A 22496-nucleotide genomic window follows, 5' to 3' on the forward strand; every position below is an offset into this window, starting at 1 on the left:
GAGTGATAATTGTTGTTTTCCACCTCTCTGCCATGAGTGCACATGTTGGAAAGTGTTGTATTAACTTTGGGAATAAAACTATTGTAAAGATTGCACCTCAATCATACCCGTAATTTAACTTTTGCCAGTGGTTATCCCATGACACAACGATTTATGTTCCATATTTCTAATAGTTCTTGCCTCTATATTAAAAAGAATTAGACCATATATATATATATATGTTTACCAAGTAATTAAAACCATAATAACTAAAAAAAAACAAAAAAGAAAATTCCTATATATGTATAAAATTAAATATCATCAAGAGCTAAATCAGATGGAAGATCATAGCCAAAAATCATGGAGTAATCATCCATCTCCTCACTTGTAAACCTTGGTATTCTCCGACTTCGTGCTACTTCAGAATCTTGTCCGTATGTTAGCAGTTGCAACACCTACTCAACCAATTATTATAAAAAAAATACGACGTTAATGAATACCATCTGCATTCCAACAAAACCATTATGAAATTAGCAAAACTAAAGGATATAAGTTTTTAACTATATAAGATTTTATTTCTCACCAACAAATTTGAGATCATGTGTTGATACTTCGTTTGATTTGTAAGTATTTATCTCATTTTATATGTTTTTATTATAATTATTTTTAGTTACATTAATAATATATTGATCAATCGATATATTGTGTTGAAATATTAATGTAATTATGTACTTACCATACTAAAAAATATGAATCGTTTTCTCTAATCATTTGAACTAAAGATGAGAAAAGTGTGAAAACACCATAAATTATGATATTATACTGAGCTGACATGATTTATTATTGATATCTATACTCTATAGTAAGCGAGAACACTTTTATGGTATCTTTCCTTTTCTAGTTTTGTTTTTTAATATTTAATTTAATTTTTTTTATTTTCTTCTTCTTTTTTTAATTAAATTTTCATGTATCTTTTTTGTCGCTATATAGTTTTTCTTATAAATTTAATATTTATTTATTATTTTGTATATATTTTATTAAGTAATAAATATTCTTTTAAATGTTATTATAAAATTTACACACCCATAGAGTGTACCACAAATTACTACTTTTATATTAAAAATAGGGTTAACTAGATTTAAACCCTCTTTGAAAATGCAAAATTATACTTTTCCTCACAAAAAGTTTGAATTTACACTTACATCCCTTCAAAATTTTATTGTTTCCACCGATCCCATTTTTAGGATTTGGACGAAAAATGCTGATGTTAACAAAAAAATACATAAATTTTTAATTTTATCGCTCATTTAATATTTTCATGTAATAATTTTGTACTTATAAAGGAAAAATATAATGATGTTAATCTCATTTTATATATATATATTAAATTTATCCCTTTATAAGTACAAAAATATATATGAAAATGTTAAATAAGGAGCAAAATTAAGATTTACTTAATGTTTTTTGCTTATATCGAGATTTTTCGTCCAAATCCTAACTGAAAGGTATTGGGTGTAAAATAAAAATTTTCGAAAGGATTATAAGTATAATTTCAAAATATTTCTGGGAGAAAGTGTAACTTAATATTTTGAAAGGCGATTTAAGTATAATTAACCCTTCAAAATATTTAAAATTATTATCTAAAATTTATACTATATATTAAAGGAGAGTACCGTTTTCATATATCTATTATTTTTCTCTGTATTTTTTTTTTTCCTTTTTTACATCCACTAACTCCCACATTTCTATATACTTTTTAAATAGTTTAATTAATTTTTTTCTCCTATTCCAAATATTTTTTTATATTATTACGTTCTTGTAATAAAAGAATTAGTAAATAAATTTTAATTATTCATATATTTTATTTTTTTATATATATATTATATATATCACATACAACTAGTAAGAAAATAACGTACGTGGTATAGAGAGATTACCTCGGTCATAGAGGGTCTCCATAGCGAAGATTGCCGCACACAATACGACGCCGTTAGAGCCACTCTATACAATTGATCCATGTCATATCTACCTTCCAATTTCGGATCAGCCAATTCACTCAAATTTCCACACTCCATCAATGGCCTCGCCTAATTCACACAAATTTACTTTTAATATAAGATAAAAATAATTTTATATATCTTTACCTATTTAAATAATTACTCGATAATCCAAAAAATAAAATAAATATTACGAACGTTCAATTTAAAACAGACGTAAGAATATTATACCCATAGAAGCAGGTTTTGCCTAGTGGAGTCGACGGGCCTCCTGCCGGTAATGATCTCCAATAGAAGTACTCCGAATGCAAAAACATCGGTCTTCTCATCCACAATGCCATGCATGAAGTACTCGGGAGCTAAGTACCCAAACGTTCCCTCGATTGGAATAACTGCATGATGAGTCCATTTGCTAGGCAGCCATTTTGCCAGACCAAAATCCGAAATCTAGGAAAAAAAGTACGATAAATCAATATTATTAATCATTGTAAAAAAAAATATAAAAACTTATATCTTGAGTATCATTTAATCAAATTTGTAATAATTTTAATTATGACCAAATCATTTGTTATGATTTTGAGCTAAATTTAGGATAAATTACAAGAAAATTCTCTAAGACTTTCATAATTATAAATATGTTTTATTTATTTGTAAAATTACCAATACCACCTAGGACCCGCTAACAACTATTCCAACCCATTATCCCTCCGTTAGATTTTCATCCATTTTTATAATGAACTGATCAAAGTGTCTTTTTGTGCTATGAATTATAATTTTATTTATTTTTTAAAAAAATTTTCTTAAATTCTTTTATAGACTCAGTGGATAACTTTTGTTTTTTTTTTTAATTTTTCAAAATATCCCATCAACTCCCAATTTCTTTTTTTTATTTTTGGAAAAAAAATACAATTAGGTCAAAATTGAAATTTTCATACATAACTTTAACAAATATTAGGAAGTATTTATAATTTTTCAAAAAATATGAAAATATTCATAATTATATCAAATTTCACGAGAGCTCATTATAATTTTTCCTTAAATTAAATATTTTAATCTCACATGCTGAAATAACAATATATTATTATTCTCCATAAATGTTATTAATTATATATACCTGAGGCTCATAGTCTGGACCAAGAAGCACGTTGGAGGCTTTGATATCACGATGAATGATTCGGTGTTTGCAGCACTTGTGAAGGTAGTGTAGACCCCTTGCAATCCCCAGCACTATTCTGTATCTGATTGGCCAGTCCAGAGGCTTACTTGTTTGACCTGCCACACCAAATCCATCTGAATTTTCCACTTTATATTTGGCTTTTTAATTTATTGTGTATGATATTTTTTTTTTATTTATTTTTTACTTTTTCCACTTAAGGCTTCTCTCACTTTAGAAAGATTAATTTTTCCTACATTATAAATAATTACGACTTGAAATTATGATAAATTAATACTGTCTATTACGGGCGCATAAAATTATTGCGATTATTTAAATTTTAGTTACGATTAATCAATATTTTTCGTAATTTTAGCTATTTATCAGAATATTTGCCACGATTTTTATATGTGACTAATCTTTTAAACTCATTGCAGAAACAATGACTAATGGACATTGACAATATGATTAATTTGTAAAATAATTTTTGTTTGGTACTTTTATGGATTAGGCAAATAAACCCTCAATAATTATGGGTTTTGGTTAGAAATTGATTTTGAAAATTTAGTTTTTACCAAATTTTTTAAATAATTATTGATGAAATCCATTAATTTATCTATGAGAGTTTTGTCTAAATTATACTTATTTTATTTAAATAATACGTACACTTGTCATATGATTAATTGAGTTGGACAAAATAAAAATCTCGATTAGAATTTTTACATAGAAAGTAATAACACCGACAAAAAAAGAAAATTCTATTGCATGCAGACGATGCTTGGTAGGATCAAGATCAGTTATATGCAAATTTGTCGTGTCATTTATATATAATATAAAGGCTACATTATAATAAGCTTACTTGAAATTTGGTATAATAACAAATACCCTTTTATTGTTTCAAAATTACTAATAATCTCTGATTTTAACGACTGTTTAATAATTAGTTCAATCCATTAATTTTTGTTACATTTCCACCCATTTTTTAAATTTTTTGACGGACTAAGTTGTTTTTATTTTAAATTTTTCATTCACCTCGTTGGATTTCTTTACAATTTTTTTAATATTTTTTAAAAAGAAAAAAAAATACAGTAAGTGCAAAAGTTGACAATTTCAGACTTCGATTCAAGAATTACGTAATTTCATTAAACATCATATGGTATTTGTAATTTTTCAAACGGGAGAGCTCATTATAATTTAGTATAATTTAAATTTAAAAGAAGTGATGAATGATGGAAAATGAAAGAAAGAGAGATACCATGCAAAGCAGAGGAGAGAGTGCCATTGGGGTAGAAGTTGAAGATGAGATAGAGTCCATTGTCAATGCAAAAACCAAGCAATTTGGCAGTGTTGGGATGGTTGACATGCCCTATTATCCCCAACTCCACCAGAAACTCCTTTTCCTTGTTCGCATTGCTGTTGTCCTTTGCCAAACGCTTCACCGCTATGCTGCTGCTGCTGCCCTTCCCAATTTCTCCTTTGTAAACCTCTGAATACCCACCTTTTCCCACCATATTTTCTGCACCCCATACCCACTCATCATGTTTATATCAACGCCATCCATTTCATTTTAAGCCCTTTGAGGTAAATTACACTGATACCTCCTCAAGACGTGTATCGATAATTTTATACAGGATATAAAGTATTTGTATGATAAGACATAACTTCAAGAAATATCAATGTCATTTATCCTATAATTTGTTTCATGTACACGATCACGTGTTTTCCAAGACAAATTTAGTAATGAAAATAGTTACTTCTTAGGCCCTTGAAAATGGAAAAGTAAACTTTCCCCCCAAAAAGTGTTTCAAAAGAACACTTGCTCCCTTTTCAAAAAATTACCGCTTACACCTCACCCCCTTTCATTATAATCTGGACGAAAAATGCTGACATCAATAAAAAAAATAATAATATAGGTTTTCAGTTTTACTCCTCATTTAACATTTTTATGTAAAAATTTTGTACTTAAACAGGAAAAGAATTTATAATGTTAACCTCATTCCATATATATAAGGGTAAAGTACACTTTGTCCTCCTGAACTATTCGTCATGTAACAATTACCTCCCTAAACTAACAAATGTAACACTTACCCCCCTAAACTAACAAATATAACACTTACCCTCCACAATTAATTTTTTAGACAATATTGCCCTTTTATATATTATATATATATATATATTTAGTTCAAAGAATTTCTTTTTTATTGTTTTTAGTAATTTTGCATTTTAAGTTTAATTAAAAATTTCTTAATTGAAAAAAATATCTTTTATTTATAATAAACTAAAATTAATTAGTGAGGAAAATAATTTAAATTTTATTTTTTTACACTAATAAATGCACAAAAAATTAAATGCACTAATAAATTAAATTTAAATAAGTGTTTAACTAATAAATGCACAAAAAATTTTCATGAAAATAATTTGTAAAAAATTAAGTTATTAATTATTTATTCTTTTAGATAAAAATGAATAATTAAATATTGGTTTCTTTAAAAATTATTTAACTTTTAGTTAAGCATATATATGTATATATTTATCAATTTCTTTTAAGAAGCATATATGAGTTGTTGGTTATATTATATTTATTGCGTATCTAATATATATATTGTTTTATATTTCACTTTTAATGTAACTTCTGTACTTATTAAAAAATTAATTAAAAAATAATTTGGTGATGATTTAATGTGCAAAATACTAAAATATGGCATTTTTGTCCAACGAAGGGGATAAGTGTTATATTTGTTAGTTTAGGGGGGTAAATATTACATGACGAATAGTTTAGGGGGGCAAAGTATATTTTATCCTATATATAACTATATGATATTTATTCCCTTGTAAGTATAAAAATATAAATGAGAACATTAAATGAGGGACAAAATTAAAAATTTATATAATTTTTTTATTAGCATCATCATTTTTCGTCCAAACCATAATCAAAAGGGGTCAGGTGTAAATAGAGAATTTTCAAAAGAGATGTAAGTGTAATTCCAAAATCATTTTGAAGAAAACTTTAATTTCGTATTTTAGGGGGTCTAAGTGTAATTAACCCTAGTGTAAAATATGACTGCACTGGGTCCAACATAATTTTCTAAATGCAAAGCTTATCCATAATGGTTAATTACACTTATACCCCTTTTAGAAATGCAAAACTACACTTTTTCGAAAAAAAAGAATTCAAAATTACACTTACATCTCCAAAAATTTAATGTTTACACCCGACTCTTTTCGTTAGGATTTGGTCGAAAAATACTGACTTAAAAAAAATCACATAAACTTTCAAGTTTGCCCCTTATTTAACATTCTTATTTAATAATTTTGTACTTATAAGAAAAAAATTATAATAATATATTACATTTATTCCTTTATTAAGCACAAATTTATTATATGGGATTGTTAAATGAAAGGCAAAATTGAAATTTTATGTAATTTTTTTATTAGCGTCGGTATTTTTCGTTCAAATCCTAACAGAGTATATCAGGTGTAAAAGAAGAATTTTGGAGGAGGTCTAAGTATAATTAAACCTATCCATAATCCTCGTAAATTTTTCAGGGGTATTTGTTTAATTATATCTAAAATCGGAAAACTAAAGGATATAAGTACCTATGTGGAAATTGTTGGTAGCTCTTGCAATTTCATGATAGGTAAAGCACCTAAGTAGAGGCCGCTGCTGCTTCTGCTTATTGAACAATGCATCATTCTGCTTTCTTGTGCTCCAATCGAACGACGGCGGGCGAAATAAAAACGAAATCAGCTTAAAAGGCGACATCGGCTTCCTGGATTCTTGTTTCCCTTTGAGTTCTGTTGCCATCAGAGAAGTCACTGTGCTGCATGATTCAGTTTCCCCTGAGCTGGAACTGTCTTCACACACATCCAGCACTGTTCTTGGTGAAGGCTTTTTCGACTTCATGTTTGATGAGATTTCGTTCTCGTCCGATGAGAATGACTTTTCAGTGCATGAATTCTTTTCAGACCACCTGCAGCTGGACCTATGATCAGAATCTGGTACACATCAAAGCAGGAAGACAGTTATATTACAATGCAGTAGGAGTTTGTTGTCTGAAATCATCATGCAATGACATATTTTTCATCCAAGAATGTACTAAAAACCAGGACTAACCTTGTGAATCTTGTCTTAGCCCTTCGTTTCTACGAATCAGGACTAACGAACAACGTTGTGGGATGTGCTCAAAGCAGTACTTTGAAATTGAGGATGGCGGTCTAGTTGATAATAGGGCAAGTTTAATTCTTGTAATGTTCTTGCACAAAATGTTTATGAATGAGTTTCGGTCTGACCTGTTTGGCCGGTTCCGTTTGCCACCGATGATAAGATAATCTGCTTCCAGGCTTTTTGCTTCTTCAATCAGACCTCTACCTGCACTGTAATTTAGTCCAACTCTAGCCTCCAAATTAACCTGAAAATAGTGAAAATTTACGCTTATTGAACTTCCGGGCAAACATATATGTATATATGTATATATTGATGTTAGAATGTAACATTTAAAATTTGTCAAGACAATCCTTACCTCATTGGACTGACAGGTCTTGACAAGTTCTCCTACGGTGGATATAACAAACGATTTCGCCTGACGGATTTGTCTCTGATACTTCCTAGCCGATTTCCCTCCATCGGCGGCTTTCTTGTTTGGCATGGCACCTGTTTCATCAGACAGACATGTGGATAATTACTATATTGTGGAGTTGATGTAAGAAAATTACAGTTCAAGGAGACTGACCAATTACATGCAGAGCGACGAGGGTGTCGCCTGGCTTTGCTAGGACTTTGATAGCCCAGTGCAGAAGCTCTTTACTTTCACCAGCATCAAGAGAGATGCCGATGAGAATTTTAGCAGGCGAAGAAGGAATCATGATATTTTTTCTTTCTAGTGTGGTGGAAAATAAGTTCCCTTTCAGACAGGACAACTGATATTTTTCACTTGGTTTCTAGATGTTGGATTCTATCTACAATGAAAGGACATGCACCCTTCAAATATATGCATGTGACAACCATGGTTACTATGAGGATTGAGACCACCGACGAGCCATCAAATATTCTTATTCAACAAGCAAAAAGAAAAGAAGAAAAAAGTTTAAGCACAAAAATAAAAAAAAAAACACAAAATTTACACGGCCCCGCCTAAGATCGGGCTACAATCACATCTATCGAGAAAGACGAGAAAGTTTAATGTATAGTCAAAAAAAGAATACATAAAGAAAACACAGATAGGTGTACAATAAAAGAGTTTCTGCAAAACAATTTTTGATTTTAAGTTTGAGTTTAAGACATATGCGCTTACATATATATTTTTGTATATTTTTATTTAAAACTACACGACACGTGACATTGATTAATACGTCATCTTAGGTGTAAAACTTTAAGACATTATAATGTCGATTAAACATGTTATTTCGGACGTTAGATTTAAGACATACAATGCTGATTAACATGTTATTCGTATCTGTAGTACTTTTGAGGTAAAATTAAGTGGTTTGGTGGGGTGCTTTGGGGGATAAGCAAAGGTGACAAAATGCATTTGATTTGTCTTGTTGCATAAGCCAAGAGAGACAACAAGCTCAGAAAAAGAAGTGTTTTTTTGCTTAGTTGAGTTTGGTAGGGAGGGTAATGTGTGTGTGTGTGTGTGTGTGTGCGCCACTCAAAAAGGTGGTGTCCCTCATTTCTATGATGTAAGAAAACTTTGGGAGGACACTATGTCACCTTTTCTGAAGTCCCTAGCTACAATCTTGGGATAGAATTTTGAAGGCAGTGAGAATGATATGATCATGGGAGTCATCATATGTATTAACCTGAAAATCTTTCTTAAAACAAACTGCAATTCAATTGCAATATCCGCCAACAGCATTGTATTAATTAAAGATGTCGACACAATGATTTAGCAATAGTTGTTTGGTTCATACACAAGGTGATGAGGGGTTACTAGAATCATGTAACAGTTGCCCCTGGAGTATGAATTTGAAGTACTTTGGTGGGGATAATTTGCTTTCTTTTAAAGAACCGCTCGATCCTTATTGAACCGCTTGAATCAGTGTCGGGTCAAGCAGTTCGAATGATTTGTCTTACAGTGGCTTGATTTTTTTTAAAAGGGATTGTGGCTTGACTTTTATTATTTAAACTTTGATATATTTGATTTGTGTAATGTTGCTTATATTTGATTCTTATTAGTTTGTTTTAGATTTTTTTTATTATATGATATATGATATATCATATTAATATTAAAGAAAAAAAGTGAAATGGCAAAAAATAGGTTTTTAAGTATATTAATATTATTTATTATTTATACTTAGTCTTCATATATTAATAATTCTTTATAATATAAATATGACGTCATTGGTTCGACCATGATTGACCTAACGGCTGACTTTAATTAAAATTGTACTTGTAACTAGTGACCCACTTAATTTTTCGGTTTGATGAACGGTTTGGGTTTTGAAATATTGGCTGCAACAACTATTGGCATTTGTTCCAACAGACCAGGCTAAAACATTGGTCATGACTAAAAGTGTAAATTGCATTGACACCCCCTAAGGTTAGGCAAAAATATACAAACACCTAGTGCCTTCTGTAAAATTACAGCTACCCCTAATATTATAATCGAATTATAACTCTCTCCCTATTCAAAGGCAAAACTTACACAGACATCGTCTGGAAAAATATTACACTAACATCCTCAAGAGACAATAGATGCTTGTATAATTTAGCCTAACCTCATAAGGTATTAATGTAATTTACCTAATAAAAAATCACAAGGGCATCACCTAAGCATCACGAGAAATGCTTTGATTATAGTTAAAATTACAACAATATTATTACTGGTCCACTAGTATCACTTTCGACTTATCCTCTCTAAAATACAACAGGTCAGGCAACATCATATGACTCTAACTCACACTACAAAAAAAATATGGGATTTAAGAACGACTTTTTTTGGTCATTTGGCAAAGTTCAAATTGAAAAAATTATTTTAGACTGAATTTTGGAATGGTTAATGAATCGTCACTGCAGACGACATTATTAATATTTGGGAACAATTGAATTTTGTAACGGAAACTGTAATACATTGATAGTGACCGTTTCTAATTGTATCTTAACATAAAATTTCTTTTTTTTTTTTTTCAATTGGAACGCATTGAATAAAATTTGGAACGGTTTTATTCTAGTTATTTTTAAAACGATTTTTGTAATACTGAAGCCTGAATTTTGAAACTGTATTTTTTTTTTATTGATGATATATTTAGGAACGATCATTGAAATTGTTTGGTGGTTAATTTTTAAAATAGTATTGGGAACAATCAAATTTTTGATTGAAACAGTCTTTTCTAACTGTTTTAAGAACGGTCAATCTTATTTAGAAATATATTTTTGGAACTGTTTTAGCATTGGTATTAGAAATGATTTTTTGTTTAGATTTGTAATATTTTCTTTACAATTACTAAAGTCGTTCCTAATCTTTTATTGTATAATTAATTTTTTTATAAATTATTTAATTTATATATTTTAATAAATTACAATAAATAATTAATTTAATTAATAAAATTTTAATTAATTGTATTTATAAATTTAATTAATTGAATAAATATGTAATAATGGAATGTAATAAACATTATGAATAAACATGAATAATTAGGAAAAGAAAATATTATTTTAATTATAAAATTGAAAAAAAAATTAAAACTTGATCTAAATCCCCCTCATCAGCGTCGTCGTTTCACTCCGAGGGCTCTGTCGGAGGTTGTCCTAGGGCGGTAGCGGAGGCAGTCAATTATGGCAATTACACAAATTTCATAAATTATAGAAATTACACAATAATTGTAGAAATTACACAATTACACAATAATTGAAAAAAATTATATAATTACACAGTAATTACCAAAATTACACAACATGATCTATATTACACAATATTTTTAGAAATTACACAATTACATATTAATTACAAAATCACATATTATGATCTAATATTACACAATAATTGCAGGAATTACACAATTATACAATAATTACATAACAATATTCTCAATAATTGCCTAAATTACACAATTATACCCTAATTACACAAAGCTTACACAAAAATATTTTAATTTCAGAAAAAAATATTAAATTCTCTAAAAAAATTATGCAGAAGTTTTTCTGAAAATGAAAGATATTTTCTGAAAATAATTTCAGAAAAAATAATTTAATTTCAGGAAAAACTTATTTTAATTCTGAAAACCATTTCTTAAAAATATTTATTTTTAGAAAAAATATATTTTGATTTCTAAAAAACATTTTTAATTTTAGGAAAAAATATATTTTAATTTCAGAAATTCTTTTAATTTCTGAAAAAAACATTTTTAATTTTAGAAAAAGTAGATTTTATTTTAGAAACTTTTTTTATTTCAGAAAAATATTTTTACTTTTGGTATCTTTACACTTACCACGGCCACAGCCAGGACTACGACCACATGTACTAAATTCATTAATTTCCTACATAATTACACAAATTTCATAATAAATTACAGATATTATACAATAAATGCAGAAATTACACAATGACACAATTATTATATAAATTACACAATAGTCGCATAAATTTCACAATGACACAATAATTGCAGAAATTGCACAATGACACAATTATAGCCAAAATTACAAAATATCAATAATCTAAATTACACAATGACAAAATAATTACAAAAATTATAGATTATGATAGAAATTACACAATAATTACAGAAATTTACACAATTATACAATTATTACAAATCAATAATTTTCTAAATTACACAATTATATCCTAATTACACAATATGCACTAAATTACACAATAATATGCAAATTTCAATTTCTAAAAATATTTTCAGAAAAAAATTTTGGAAAAAAATAGAAAATATTACACATTTTTTGAAAATATTACAAAAAGTTTTTTGGAATAAAACAGAAAATATTTTCATAAACGGGTGAAAATATTTTTGAAAAATGGGGGAAATTGTAAGAAAGAAATGGTGGGGGGGAATAGCCCAGTACCGTTCAGTGTCGCCCAGCTGGCTGTTGTGTCTGGCTCAACCCAGTGTCCAGCAGCGTGCGGTCCAGTTGTGTGCGGCTCAGAAAAAATTCTCTAGCTCCTTTTGGCGGCCCAGTAGGAAATCCAAGTTCAAGTGCAAGCTGTCGAGTTGCGTGTCGTGGCCCATCAAAGCGCAGCCCTGTGATATCACAGCCCAAAATTTCTATTTTTCCAAGTTTGTTGGGTCCAACAGTGAATCCAAGCTTGTTCCAGCCCACTTGGACAATGAAGTAGAAGTCCACTTAAGTTGTTCCCAAGAAAAGGAAGTGATAACAACCCATTTCACCAAAAACAAAATAGCCCAAGTCTGCAAAGTTAAAAGGAGGAGCCCAACAGCAAAATAAAAACCTAGGCAACAAATAGATTGTAAGAATGCCAACTAAAATTCTGAAAAAGGCAAAAGTGTAAAAATTCAACCAATCAACCGAAAAAATATTCTGCTATTCCTTCATAATATTTCAAATTTCTTCCTCTACTCTCTCTTTTTCTCTTCTTTTTTTCTTCCTTTTTTCTTCCGAGACCAATTCTGCAGCAGGGACAGTGGTTTGTGCAGGGATTTTGCTGCAGTAGCAGGTTTGAGGCTGAAACTTCCCCTCTTTTATGTGTTTTTTGATCTGACAAAAGGAGGATGTGTACTTCACGTTCCACTTCATCTCCTGCAAGAAAAACAGCAACAGCAGAAGTGAGGAGTTAGGAGAAGTAACAACAGCAGAACAGAGAAAAAGAAGCGGCAGCAGCTGCAGCAGCAGTGCATTTCTTGAAGCACCTGTGGTTCAACAGCAGCAGTCGCAGCGGGAGTGGCATTAGGTGTATTTTCAGTATCCAAAAGAAATCGTTGCAGCAAACTGAAGAGAAACAGCGACAGGAGAAAAACTCTCCTCCTTATTGTGCATTTTGATCTGCAAAGTATTGGCAAGTTTAGAGAGAATGGAGCAACAGAAAATGAAATCCAAATGCTGCCAACTCCCTGTTTTGTCTCTGTAGTTTGCTTCATCCACGGGGGAGTAGTATCAGCATGCTGAAGCATCAAGAGCAAAAGAAAGGCAGCAGCATCCGTTAGATAATACCAGCAGCAAAGGAAATCCAAAAAGAACGATTCAGTCCAAACAAAAAGAAGCCAAGGGACGTGAAATGAAAAGGGTTGAGAGAACTCCCTCAAAGAAGAATGGGATGGTCTCGCTGTCATTTTGTCTTGAGATATGGAATTTCAAAGCTGTCAATTTTGAGAATGCCCGTAATATGACCTTTTAGATCGTCACCCCAAAAGACTTCGGAAGATTTAGTTGAGCATGCAAGATTGGCCAGGTGATCAGTCGCCTTATTCCCTTCCCGTTAAATGCGAGTGATCCGAATCCACTCTCTTTAGAAAGTGGTTGAGGGATGAGGGTTTAGGATTTAGGGGTTTGAGATGACGCCACACATCTTGGGAGCTAAGTACTAGTGTCATTCGTAGGCACCACATTTCATAATTTTTTTTTATGAGATGAGGAAATTGAAAGGAGTAGAGCTAAGTACTGGTGTTATTCGTAGGCACCACATTTCATAAGGAAATTGAAAAGGATCTACTCCATTATTCGTCATTATTTTTTAAATTAGCTCTGATGGGAGAGGAAGAGAGAGGAGGTGAGGGGAAGACAAACTTAAAATTAAATTTCTATGGAATTTCTTTTCTTGTCTTACAAAATCCCAATTATATCTAGGTATTTATAGATGCACAAACTTAGACTTTCAAACTAACCTAATAATTATCTCATTAGTTTGTGCCAATATTAAGTTTGGTCTAATAAAATTTTCAAAACATATTAACTATGAATATTGACCAACCTATTAAAATTGTCAAATTACATTTAACAGATCAGGGCCGAGAGGTAGTGGAGACTAATGATATTCGTAGGGTGATCACTGAGTACTTTGTCTCACTGTTCCGCTCCACGAAACCCTCAAATGAGTCATTGGAGGAGGTCATTACTAGTGTTGAGAGTCGGGTTACTAAGACTGAACGAGGAATTCATAAGACCATATACCTTAGAGGAAATCACACAAGCTTTAAAACAAATACATCCATTCAAGTCTCTGGACCCGAACGGAATGTCACCTGTTTTTTTTCAAAAATATTGGAGTATAGTAGGATCAGACATTAGTGTGTGCATTCTTGATTTCCTCAACAATGGCTCATTTGATCCTCTTATGAATTTTACACATTTAGTGTTGATTCCTAAGTGCCCTAGTCCGGAATACATGCCTCATTTTCGGCCTATCAATTTATGCGATGTTATATATAAATTTGCTTCTAAAATCATTGCTAATAGGCCCAAACCTTTCCTTGATCCGATGATCTCCCCGTCTCAATCAGCTTTTGCTCCTGACCGTCTAATCACTGATAATGTGTTGATTGCTTAGGAGCTTAATCACTTTCTTCATCACAAAAACCGGGGAAAAAAGGGACACGTGTCTCTGAAGTTAGACGTCAGCAAAGCCTACAACCGAGTGAAATGATTTTCTTGAGAGGGTACTGATTAAGTTAGGTTTCCACTCTAAGTTTATGACTCTTATAATGACTTGTGTAACCTCTATTTCTTTTTCCTTCTACTCAAATGGAGATCAATTTGGCTTCTTACGCCTGAAACGAGGACTGATCCTTTGTCTCCATATCTTTTCTTAGTTTGTGTAGAAGTTCTCAGTAATCTGATTAGCAAAGCGGAGGAGGGATGGATTGAGGGGTCTCAAGGTTAGCACCTCGCATTTCACATCTGTTGTTCGCTGATGACACATTGATTTATTGTCAGGCCACATAAAAAGCTTTACTCTGTGACAGACAAATTCTATCTAGTTTCGAGTCAGCCTCGGATTTGCAAATCAATTGCCTTAAAGCAACAATAACTTTCAGCAAAAATTTCCACCATTCTTCTCGATCTATGTTAGCGAATATTTTAGGCATTGAGGTGGTGACCAAGCATGAGAAGTATCTTGGTCTTCCTACGGTTGTGGGTCGTTCTAAAAAAGAGGTATTTGAGGGAATCAAAGATCGTATTTGGAACAAGTTACATAGCTGTCCGTTAAGAAGCTCTCTCAAGCGGGTCCTGCTATTCAAACTATTCCAACGTATGTGATGAGTTGCTTTTGACTTCCTGTCAGTGAAATTGAAAGTATGATGGCTAACTTTTTTTGGAATAATGGTACCGACTTTAAGATTCATTGGGTTGGTTGGGATAAACTCTGTAGACGGAAGCCCTGTTTAGCTTCCAGAGACCACAAATGTTGCAGCCCTCATCATTGCTGATTTTGAATGGAATGAGGCATTAGTTCCTCCAGACGCGGACTGCATTTTGAGCATTAGGCTCCAAGGCAATGGAACAAAAGATGAGTTAATATGGCACTATGAGAATCATGGGAGGTTCTCTTTTGGCAGTGCATATCATGTGGCTAGAGACCTTCACATCGAAGCTGGGGGGTCTCGTTCGCCACGGTCTTGGAGGTTCATTTGGAATTCGGAAGCCCCACCCCGAGTTTTGGTGTTTGCATGGAAGTGTGCTAGGGATGCTCTGCCTGCCGTGGATAACCTTCGCCGACGAGGAATTCGAGGGACAGGAGGCTGTTCGGTTTGCTTGGCGGAACTCGTGTAGCTTTGCGAGACTGCAGACACTTGGAGAAATGGGCTACAACTTCATCATTCATTTAATCTATTATGTTCTTTAATTCTATGTACTTTTTTCTTATGGTTATAATATTACCGCTCATTCTCCGCAAAAAAATGAAACAACATATATAGATAATTAATACATATATTGCAAGGATAATTTTACCGCCCTATAGATTTCACGTGATTTGAAAAATTACGGCGTTTGTTTTCATCTAACAAATAAATTCATTTGTTTATCAAAATTCTTTGAATTTACAGATATTAGCAAAATAAATTAAATGAAAATTTCTCTTTACTTTCGATTGATTTATTACTAATTTATTGAATGTCAAATAAATCTTTTGGTAAGAAAAAATTTGTTTGACATTCAATAAGTTAGTAATAAGTCAATTCGGGGGGAAATATAAATTTTCAAATTTTTTTGGCTGATATTAACAAATTTTGTGAATTTTGACTAACGTAGAGATCTATGATTAGATGAAAACAAATGTCAATGGTACTAAATGTAATTTTTAAAATAAAAAATTTGTGTGTAATTATCCTAAATCTCACGGGACAACAGTGTAATATTTCTATATATCTTTTGTTTAGTTATTTTTGAGGATTCATCAGTTAAAAAAAAATATATGTTTAAGTGCAATTCTTGAACTAGTTTCGAAATTAATGAAAATAAAACCCAAAACATAAACCTAAAAAATGGTCACCTAAAACAGAAATTTGATGTCGTGTGATCACTTGTTAGATATTCAACTGATAAATTATTGACTTCAAAATTAGGGATAATTATATTTACACCCTGACCATGATCTATTTATATAAATTATTTTTATTTTTTTAAAAATTATACATATATACACATTAAAAACGTCAATATTATCTACGCAGACTACTCACTTTTTGAAATATTACACCTACACCTTCCAAAAATGCCAATGTTATTACATAAATTACCTCTGTTTTTTTACTGTTAGAAATGATTTTTGTAATTACATCAAATATAGGGATAATTTGTGTAAAAAAAAAAAAAAAGCATATACCAAGGATATAAATGTAATTATATCTTTTAAATTATGATAACACTATTATGTTATTAATATAATCTAATGGTAATTAAAACATATTATACAAATATGCACGTAAATCATATGCATCATGACCATTTAACTATCTAATAAAATTCAGTAAACTTGTGATAAATCCCAACCCCAAAAAACATAAAACGAAAAATAGATAGATAACAAGTTATATCTACGATAGGATAAATGTAATTTTAGCTCTGTAACTTGCGAGTTAGTATTTTTATTCTATACGGATTGATTTTTATAATTTTACAATTTTGGCGATTTTAGTCCTATCCTGACTAATTTGGTCGGAAAATTGCATGTGATTTTAGTCCTACAAATCAATTTGTGCGCGATGAAAATGCCAACCCTCCTAAATTAGAGAACTAAAATTGCAATTAATTTAGTGTATGTGCAAGTCAAATGTAATTTTTCGATCAAATTGGCCAAAAATCGATTAAAATTGCTAAAACTTTAATGTTACAACACTAAATTGAAAAAATTAATTTGATCAGAATAAAAAATACTACACATATATTTACTGAGATAAAATTGCATTTTTCCCAACATGTGACTATTGTGGTCATCCTCATCCACATGCAGTCCTCTAAGGGACGCGATAACTACACTACATTTACTTTATTTTCGAACAATTGATAAAATATATGAATTTCTAGTATTTGTTTCTTGAATTAAATAGGAGGAGGCGTATATATATATATATATATAGGTAAAAATAAAAGCAATTTCTTGTGATATTGCAAATAAGCAAATTAATCCCCTATAAAAAAAAATAAATAGCAATTTACTTGTATTTTTTATAATACAATAATTTACCTTTCTATATTTTTTAAAATGAAGCAATTTACTTCCTTAATTAGACAGGGAGGTAAATTGCTTCATTTTTAAAAGTACAGAGATATAAATTATTATAATTTTTTTCATAAAAAGATAATTTACTCATTTTTAATACCACATGACAGTAAATTACTATTCACCATTTGCAGCTAGCTAGGTTGTCTTCATTTGTATTCCACATGAACAATCATCCAACCTTATGATTCACGACTTGTTATTTTCAAACCTTTTAGACCTACAATAATGCCAACTTTTTTGCTTTTATGATAATCAACATCAATATATACGGGACGCAATGAAATCACTTTTTCTTTCACGATGTACGTAGGTTGTAATAATTGAAACGCAAACTATCCCCTACAAGAACAAATAAAATGAATTGTTTCCTATGCATGATACAATAAGTATAAAGTAAATATTATGATAAATTAATATTATCGATCGATCATGATCTATTTTTTGCTTAATCACATAAAAGTACTGAGGATTTGTCAGAGCTCTCCTTTGATATAAATAATAATAATATTCCATAATGACGCAAGTATTATTAAAAATAAAGTCAAATTAATGAGAGATTAATAATTATCAAATAAAGAGGTAAAAGAAATACATAAAATGTAATAACTCCCAAAATCCTCGTCCAAACCCTAAATCCATAATTAATGATTTTTTTATGTCTCACGATTGATGGAGACGGACGTGTTTGATTGAGGTCTAGGATTTTCAGATGTATCATAACAAGAATTACAACAAATAGATTAAATAATGTGTCAAAATTATTCGATATGTATCTTTTTACATACGTGTTAGGCACATATACTCAGGTTGATATATTGCGTGCGGAAAAAAAAGAAAAAAAAATAAGTAAATGTCGACTATTAAAATATTGATATTAGGGATTTTCTTGAAGAGTGGTAGCTTTTGAACAAATTTTTGGTGTTATGTGTACATTATTGGAAGAAGTTTGGACCATATAATTTGTACTTGTAAATGGATGTTGCTGTTATAGCACATTAAAAATCATGGCGTACGTGGTCGGGACTCGAACAAGTTAAGCAGATTTTCGTAGAAAAAGTTGATGTTGATTTGTTTCTTCTTCAACTAAAACTTCAACACAGATCCATTGCTTTTTGAATTTATGAGGTTTATCACTAAATATCAGTTTGCACGTTGTTGTTGCGCATTCGGATCTCGAAAGGCTAGTTTAAGACAAATCTATTTTAAGAATGTTCGTAAAGTATTTGGATAAATTAGAGATTCGATAGCGTGTTCGGTAAGAAAGGAATAAGGACGATACTGAAAAAGGGTCCGTTCATAGCTTTTTTATACTTAAGTTAGTAAGATCGTAAAAGGAGAAAGTATGAAAATCGTAGGAATAAGTAAGTAACAAAATTTGTAGCTACGGCATGGAGGGCAGTATTTATACACATATTCGAGTTGTACAATTCTATGTAAATCGTTGATGCAGAGACGATTGTGTGGTTATTTTGAGTCCGTAAATAATCAGATTCAAATCGAACCAGGATCGAATCATCACAATCCAATTAAGAGAGGCGTGGATCTTGACCATCTTTGAAGTTATTAAAAGGTTTGGGGATGTTTTCGTAAAGGTATATATAGCAGCCACATCACACGTAAATTTAAATCAACGATTTCAAATGTTTGTTATGAAAAGATAGAACAAATAAATGAGCGTAGATACAATACTTCATCTTTGTTTCGATCATAAGATTCATCGTACTAAATTAATGTTGTTACATACAATTACCAAACATCTTTATATGAAGTTGTCGGTCCACGTAATCAGGATCAGACATAAAAGACGGCGAATCGTTACAATTATCTATATGTAAAGTATATACCCTGCATCAGACAATTATAGAATTCCCTTGTTTTTAGAAAGTAGATAGCTACTTCCATTCACTACTATCCTCATCACAATTCTTTGATTGGCAACTTTGATATATATATATATATATATATATATATATATAAGTTATAAGATAAGATGGTAAAGTATGTGTCAAACACTTAAATCAAACACAAAAGAAATGAGAAAAATGCAAGCAATTTCCTTGTGATATCGTAAATGAGCAAATTATATTCTTATGAAGAAACAAATAGTGATTTACCTCCTTGTATTTTTTAAAATACAATAATTTACTCTCTTATGATTTTTAAAATGAACCAATTTACCTCCCTATATAAGGAGGTAAATTGTTTCATTTTCAATATCACAGGGGGTAAATTTCTAATCGCCCCATAAGAATATATATACAAATTTTGTATGACTAGATCAATGATTTTTTAGTCTAGTAATTAAGGTTTGAGTCTCGTCAGACTTGTTGAAATTTATCTCATTTTTATGTGAATCTATTATAAGTTATTATTTATAATTTTTTGTTATATTGATTGAATTTATGTATTGCTCAGTTGCTCAATTTATTCTAATATTGATGTAATAATGTAATTATCACTCTTATCTCAAAAAAAATTTAAAGAAAAAAGGTTTTATATGATTAGAGAATACTTCGTACTCGTGATTATAAGTTTCTTTTACTGACATTTGGCACCGTAGATTCTTAATATGTAAAATTAATATCGTCACCATAAAAACGGATGAAAACCTAACGGATTGGGCTAATTGTTAGACGACTTTTAAAATCAGGGAGGTATTGATAATTTTTAAACAATGAGAAGGTATTCGTAATTATGTCAAACCTTAAGAAAGATCGTTGTAATTGACCCTTATACATATAGAGGGAGGAGAGAGGGGTTGGAGGGTGGGCTAATAACGAAGACGAGGGGATGTAGAGGGAGGGCCGGCAATGGGAGGGGGGAAACGGGAGGGTTGAAGATGAGACTGGGAAAATGGAGACGGGGCAGTGACGGGATTGGGGGAATGAGGAGGGAGTGACGACGAGGCGAGAGTTGAGAAAGGGGGGCAACGATGAGGTGGGAGTTGGAAAGGATATAAGGGCCACCAGACTAAGAAATGGGGTGGTGGCACGGGCGACCAAGATGGGGGTAGAGCGGGGAGGGAGTGATGGGGTGAGAGGCGAGGGGGCAGGGGGTTTGTGTGTTTTTTTTTTTTTTGTATGCTCACGAGAACCGCATGCAACAACTAATTTATATATAAACTAATATGTTATTGTTAATTATAGGAGAGCCACAAACTATACTATTCTTTTTAAGAAAAATAAATTATTTTATTTTAAAAAAATAAAAAAATAATTTACTAATTTTATTTTTCATAAACAATAATTTACACATACTCCATATTACCGAATGGTTTCTTGCATTTTTTTCAAAAAAGATTTGGAAAAGGTGGAGAGGGTGAAATAATTAATATGAAGGCACTCAATGTGAAAAGTAATGCGTGCTGCTGTGTACCACACCACCCAACTACTTTTCAATTTCCATGTATATATATATGGATAATTATAAATATTTTTTATTTAAAATTAAAATATTTAAGAAGTTGACTGTTATACCCTTATTATGATAGCCATTGAACATCAATAATGTAAATGAACGGCTCAGATTTTATAATTATTTTAAAATATATTTTATATTAAATATATATCCATATATACATATGTATATTTATATGTTTATATGTATGTATAGTTGTATATATAGAGAGTTAGGGGCGGGGACGGGTGGCGCCAAAGCACTGGGCGAAAGGTCACCTATTTCTTCTTGTGGGGATCATTGTTGCCAGATCTATAGGAAGCGGAAGCTGGTGGCTGGAAGTGGAGGCGTTGGCCGGCTGGCGGATCGACGGAAGCGAAGACGAAGATCTAATTTTTTTTTTATTTTCTAGTAACTTTTTTGTTTTATATTAATTTTATATATAAATATATACATGTAAAATAAACGTGAATTTGAATAAAGTATTTTTTTAAAAATGAAATAAAAATAATTTAATTTTTCAAAATTTTAAAATAATAAAATAAAAGATTAAATTTTTATTTTGAAAATATAATAATTCTATATTTAAATATTATTGATAAATAATATAATCATTTATTACCGTTTTATATAAACTAAAATTAAAGGGGAATATGTACGATAATCAATTATACGCATTATATGATATTTAATATATAATCATGGCCAATTTCCATTGTTAAAAATAATTAATCGTACGAAATAATTATTGATCACGGCCACACAATACTTATTGGTTGTGATTTATATGAATGTGGAAAATCATTTGTCATGGGTAGAATCCATGACAAAATATCTTCATAACAAAAATAGTTTTCATGATCGATAATCTGAATTTTTATATAAATCTCTGTTTAAGTATAATTAATAATAATTATTTATTATAATTATAATCTATAAATAATAAAATTAAAGGCAATAGTAAATTTTCTTTTCGTAACATTCAATTAAAAACGTAGATAGAGTAGCTTTTAGTGTACATGATATGAACCTTTGAAGAAAATGGTGGCGGGCTGCTTGCTTTTGTAACTTCTAATCCAATTTGGATATCGTTGGATTTGAATCATTTATATGATAAATATAATATATTTATTATATAATTAATTTTTAATTTTAAAAAAATAATTAATCATATATGATGGGTGAAACACACTTTTTTACACAAAATATCCAAACTATCCTTAATGAGGGGCAAATTAGTCATTACACACCTTCGATCCGCGTGTCTCTAATAAGGGCGGGTCAACCATATCCAGACCCGAGCGCGAATGTAACTTGAAGACCCCGATGTCCGATGGAGGA

The 22496-nt window shown here is 30.6% G+C and overlaps 1 protein-coding gene across 1 annotated transcript; it reads right to left on the reverse strand.

Annotated features, from left to right (window-relative positions):
* LOC105162956 (probable receptor-like serine/threonine-protein kinase At5g57670) lies at positions 91-8231 on the reverse strand. Its single transcript, XM_011081135.2, has 10 exons — positions 7860-8231; positions 7650-7780; positions 7420-7538; positions 7244-7344; positions 6727-7125; positions 4385-4645; positions 3091-3248; positions 2208-2423; positions 1917-2066; positions 91-434 (listed from the first exon to the last, which is right to left on the reverse strand). Exons 1-10 carry the CDS (start codon positions 7990-7992, stop codon positions 291-293), a joined length of 1812 nt encoding a protein of 603 aa, XP_011079437.1. The 5' UTR covers positions 7993-8231; the 3' UTR covers positions 91-290.

The sequence above is a fragment of the Sesamum indicum genome, linkage group LG5 (assembly GCF_000512975.1).
Source record: "Sesamum indicum cultivar Zhongzhi No. 13 linkage group LG5, S_indicum_v1.0, whole genome shotgun sequence".
NCBI lineage: Eukaryota > Viridiplantae > Streptophyta > Magnoliopsida > Lamiales > Pedaliaceae > Sesamum > Sesamum indicum.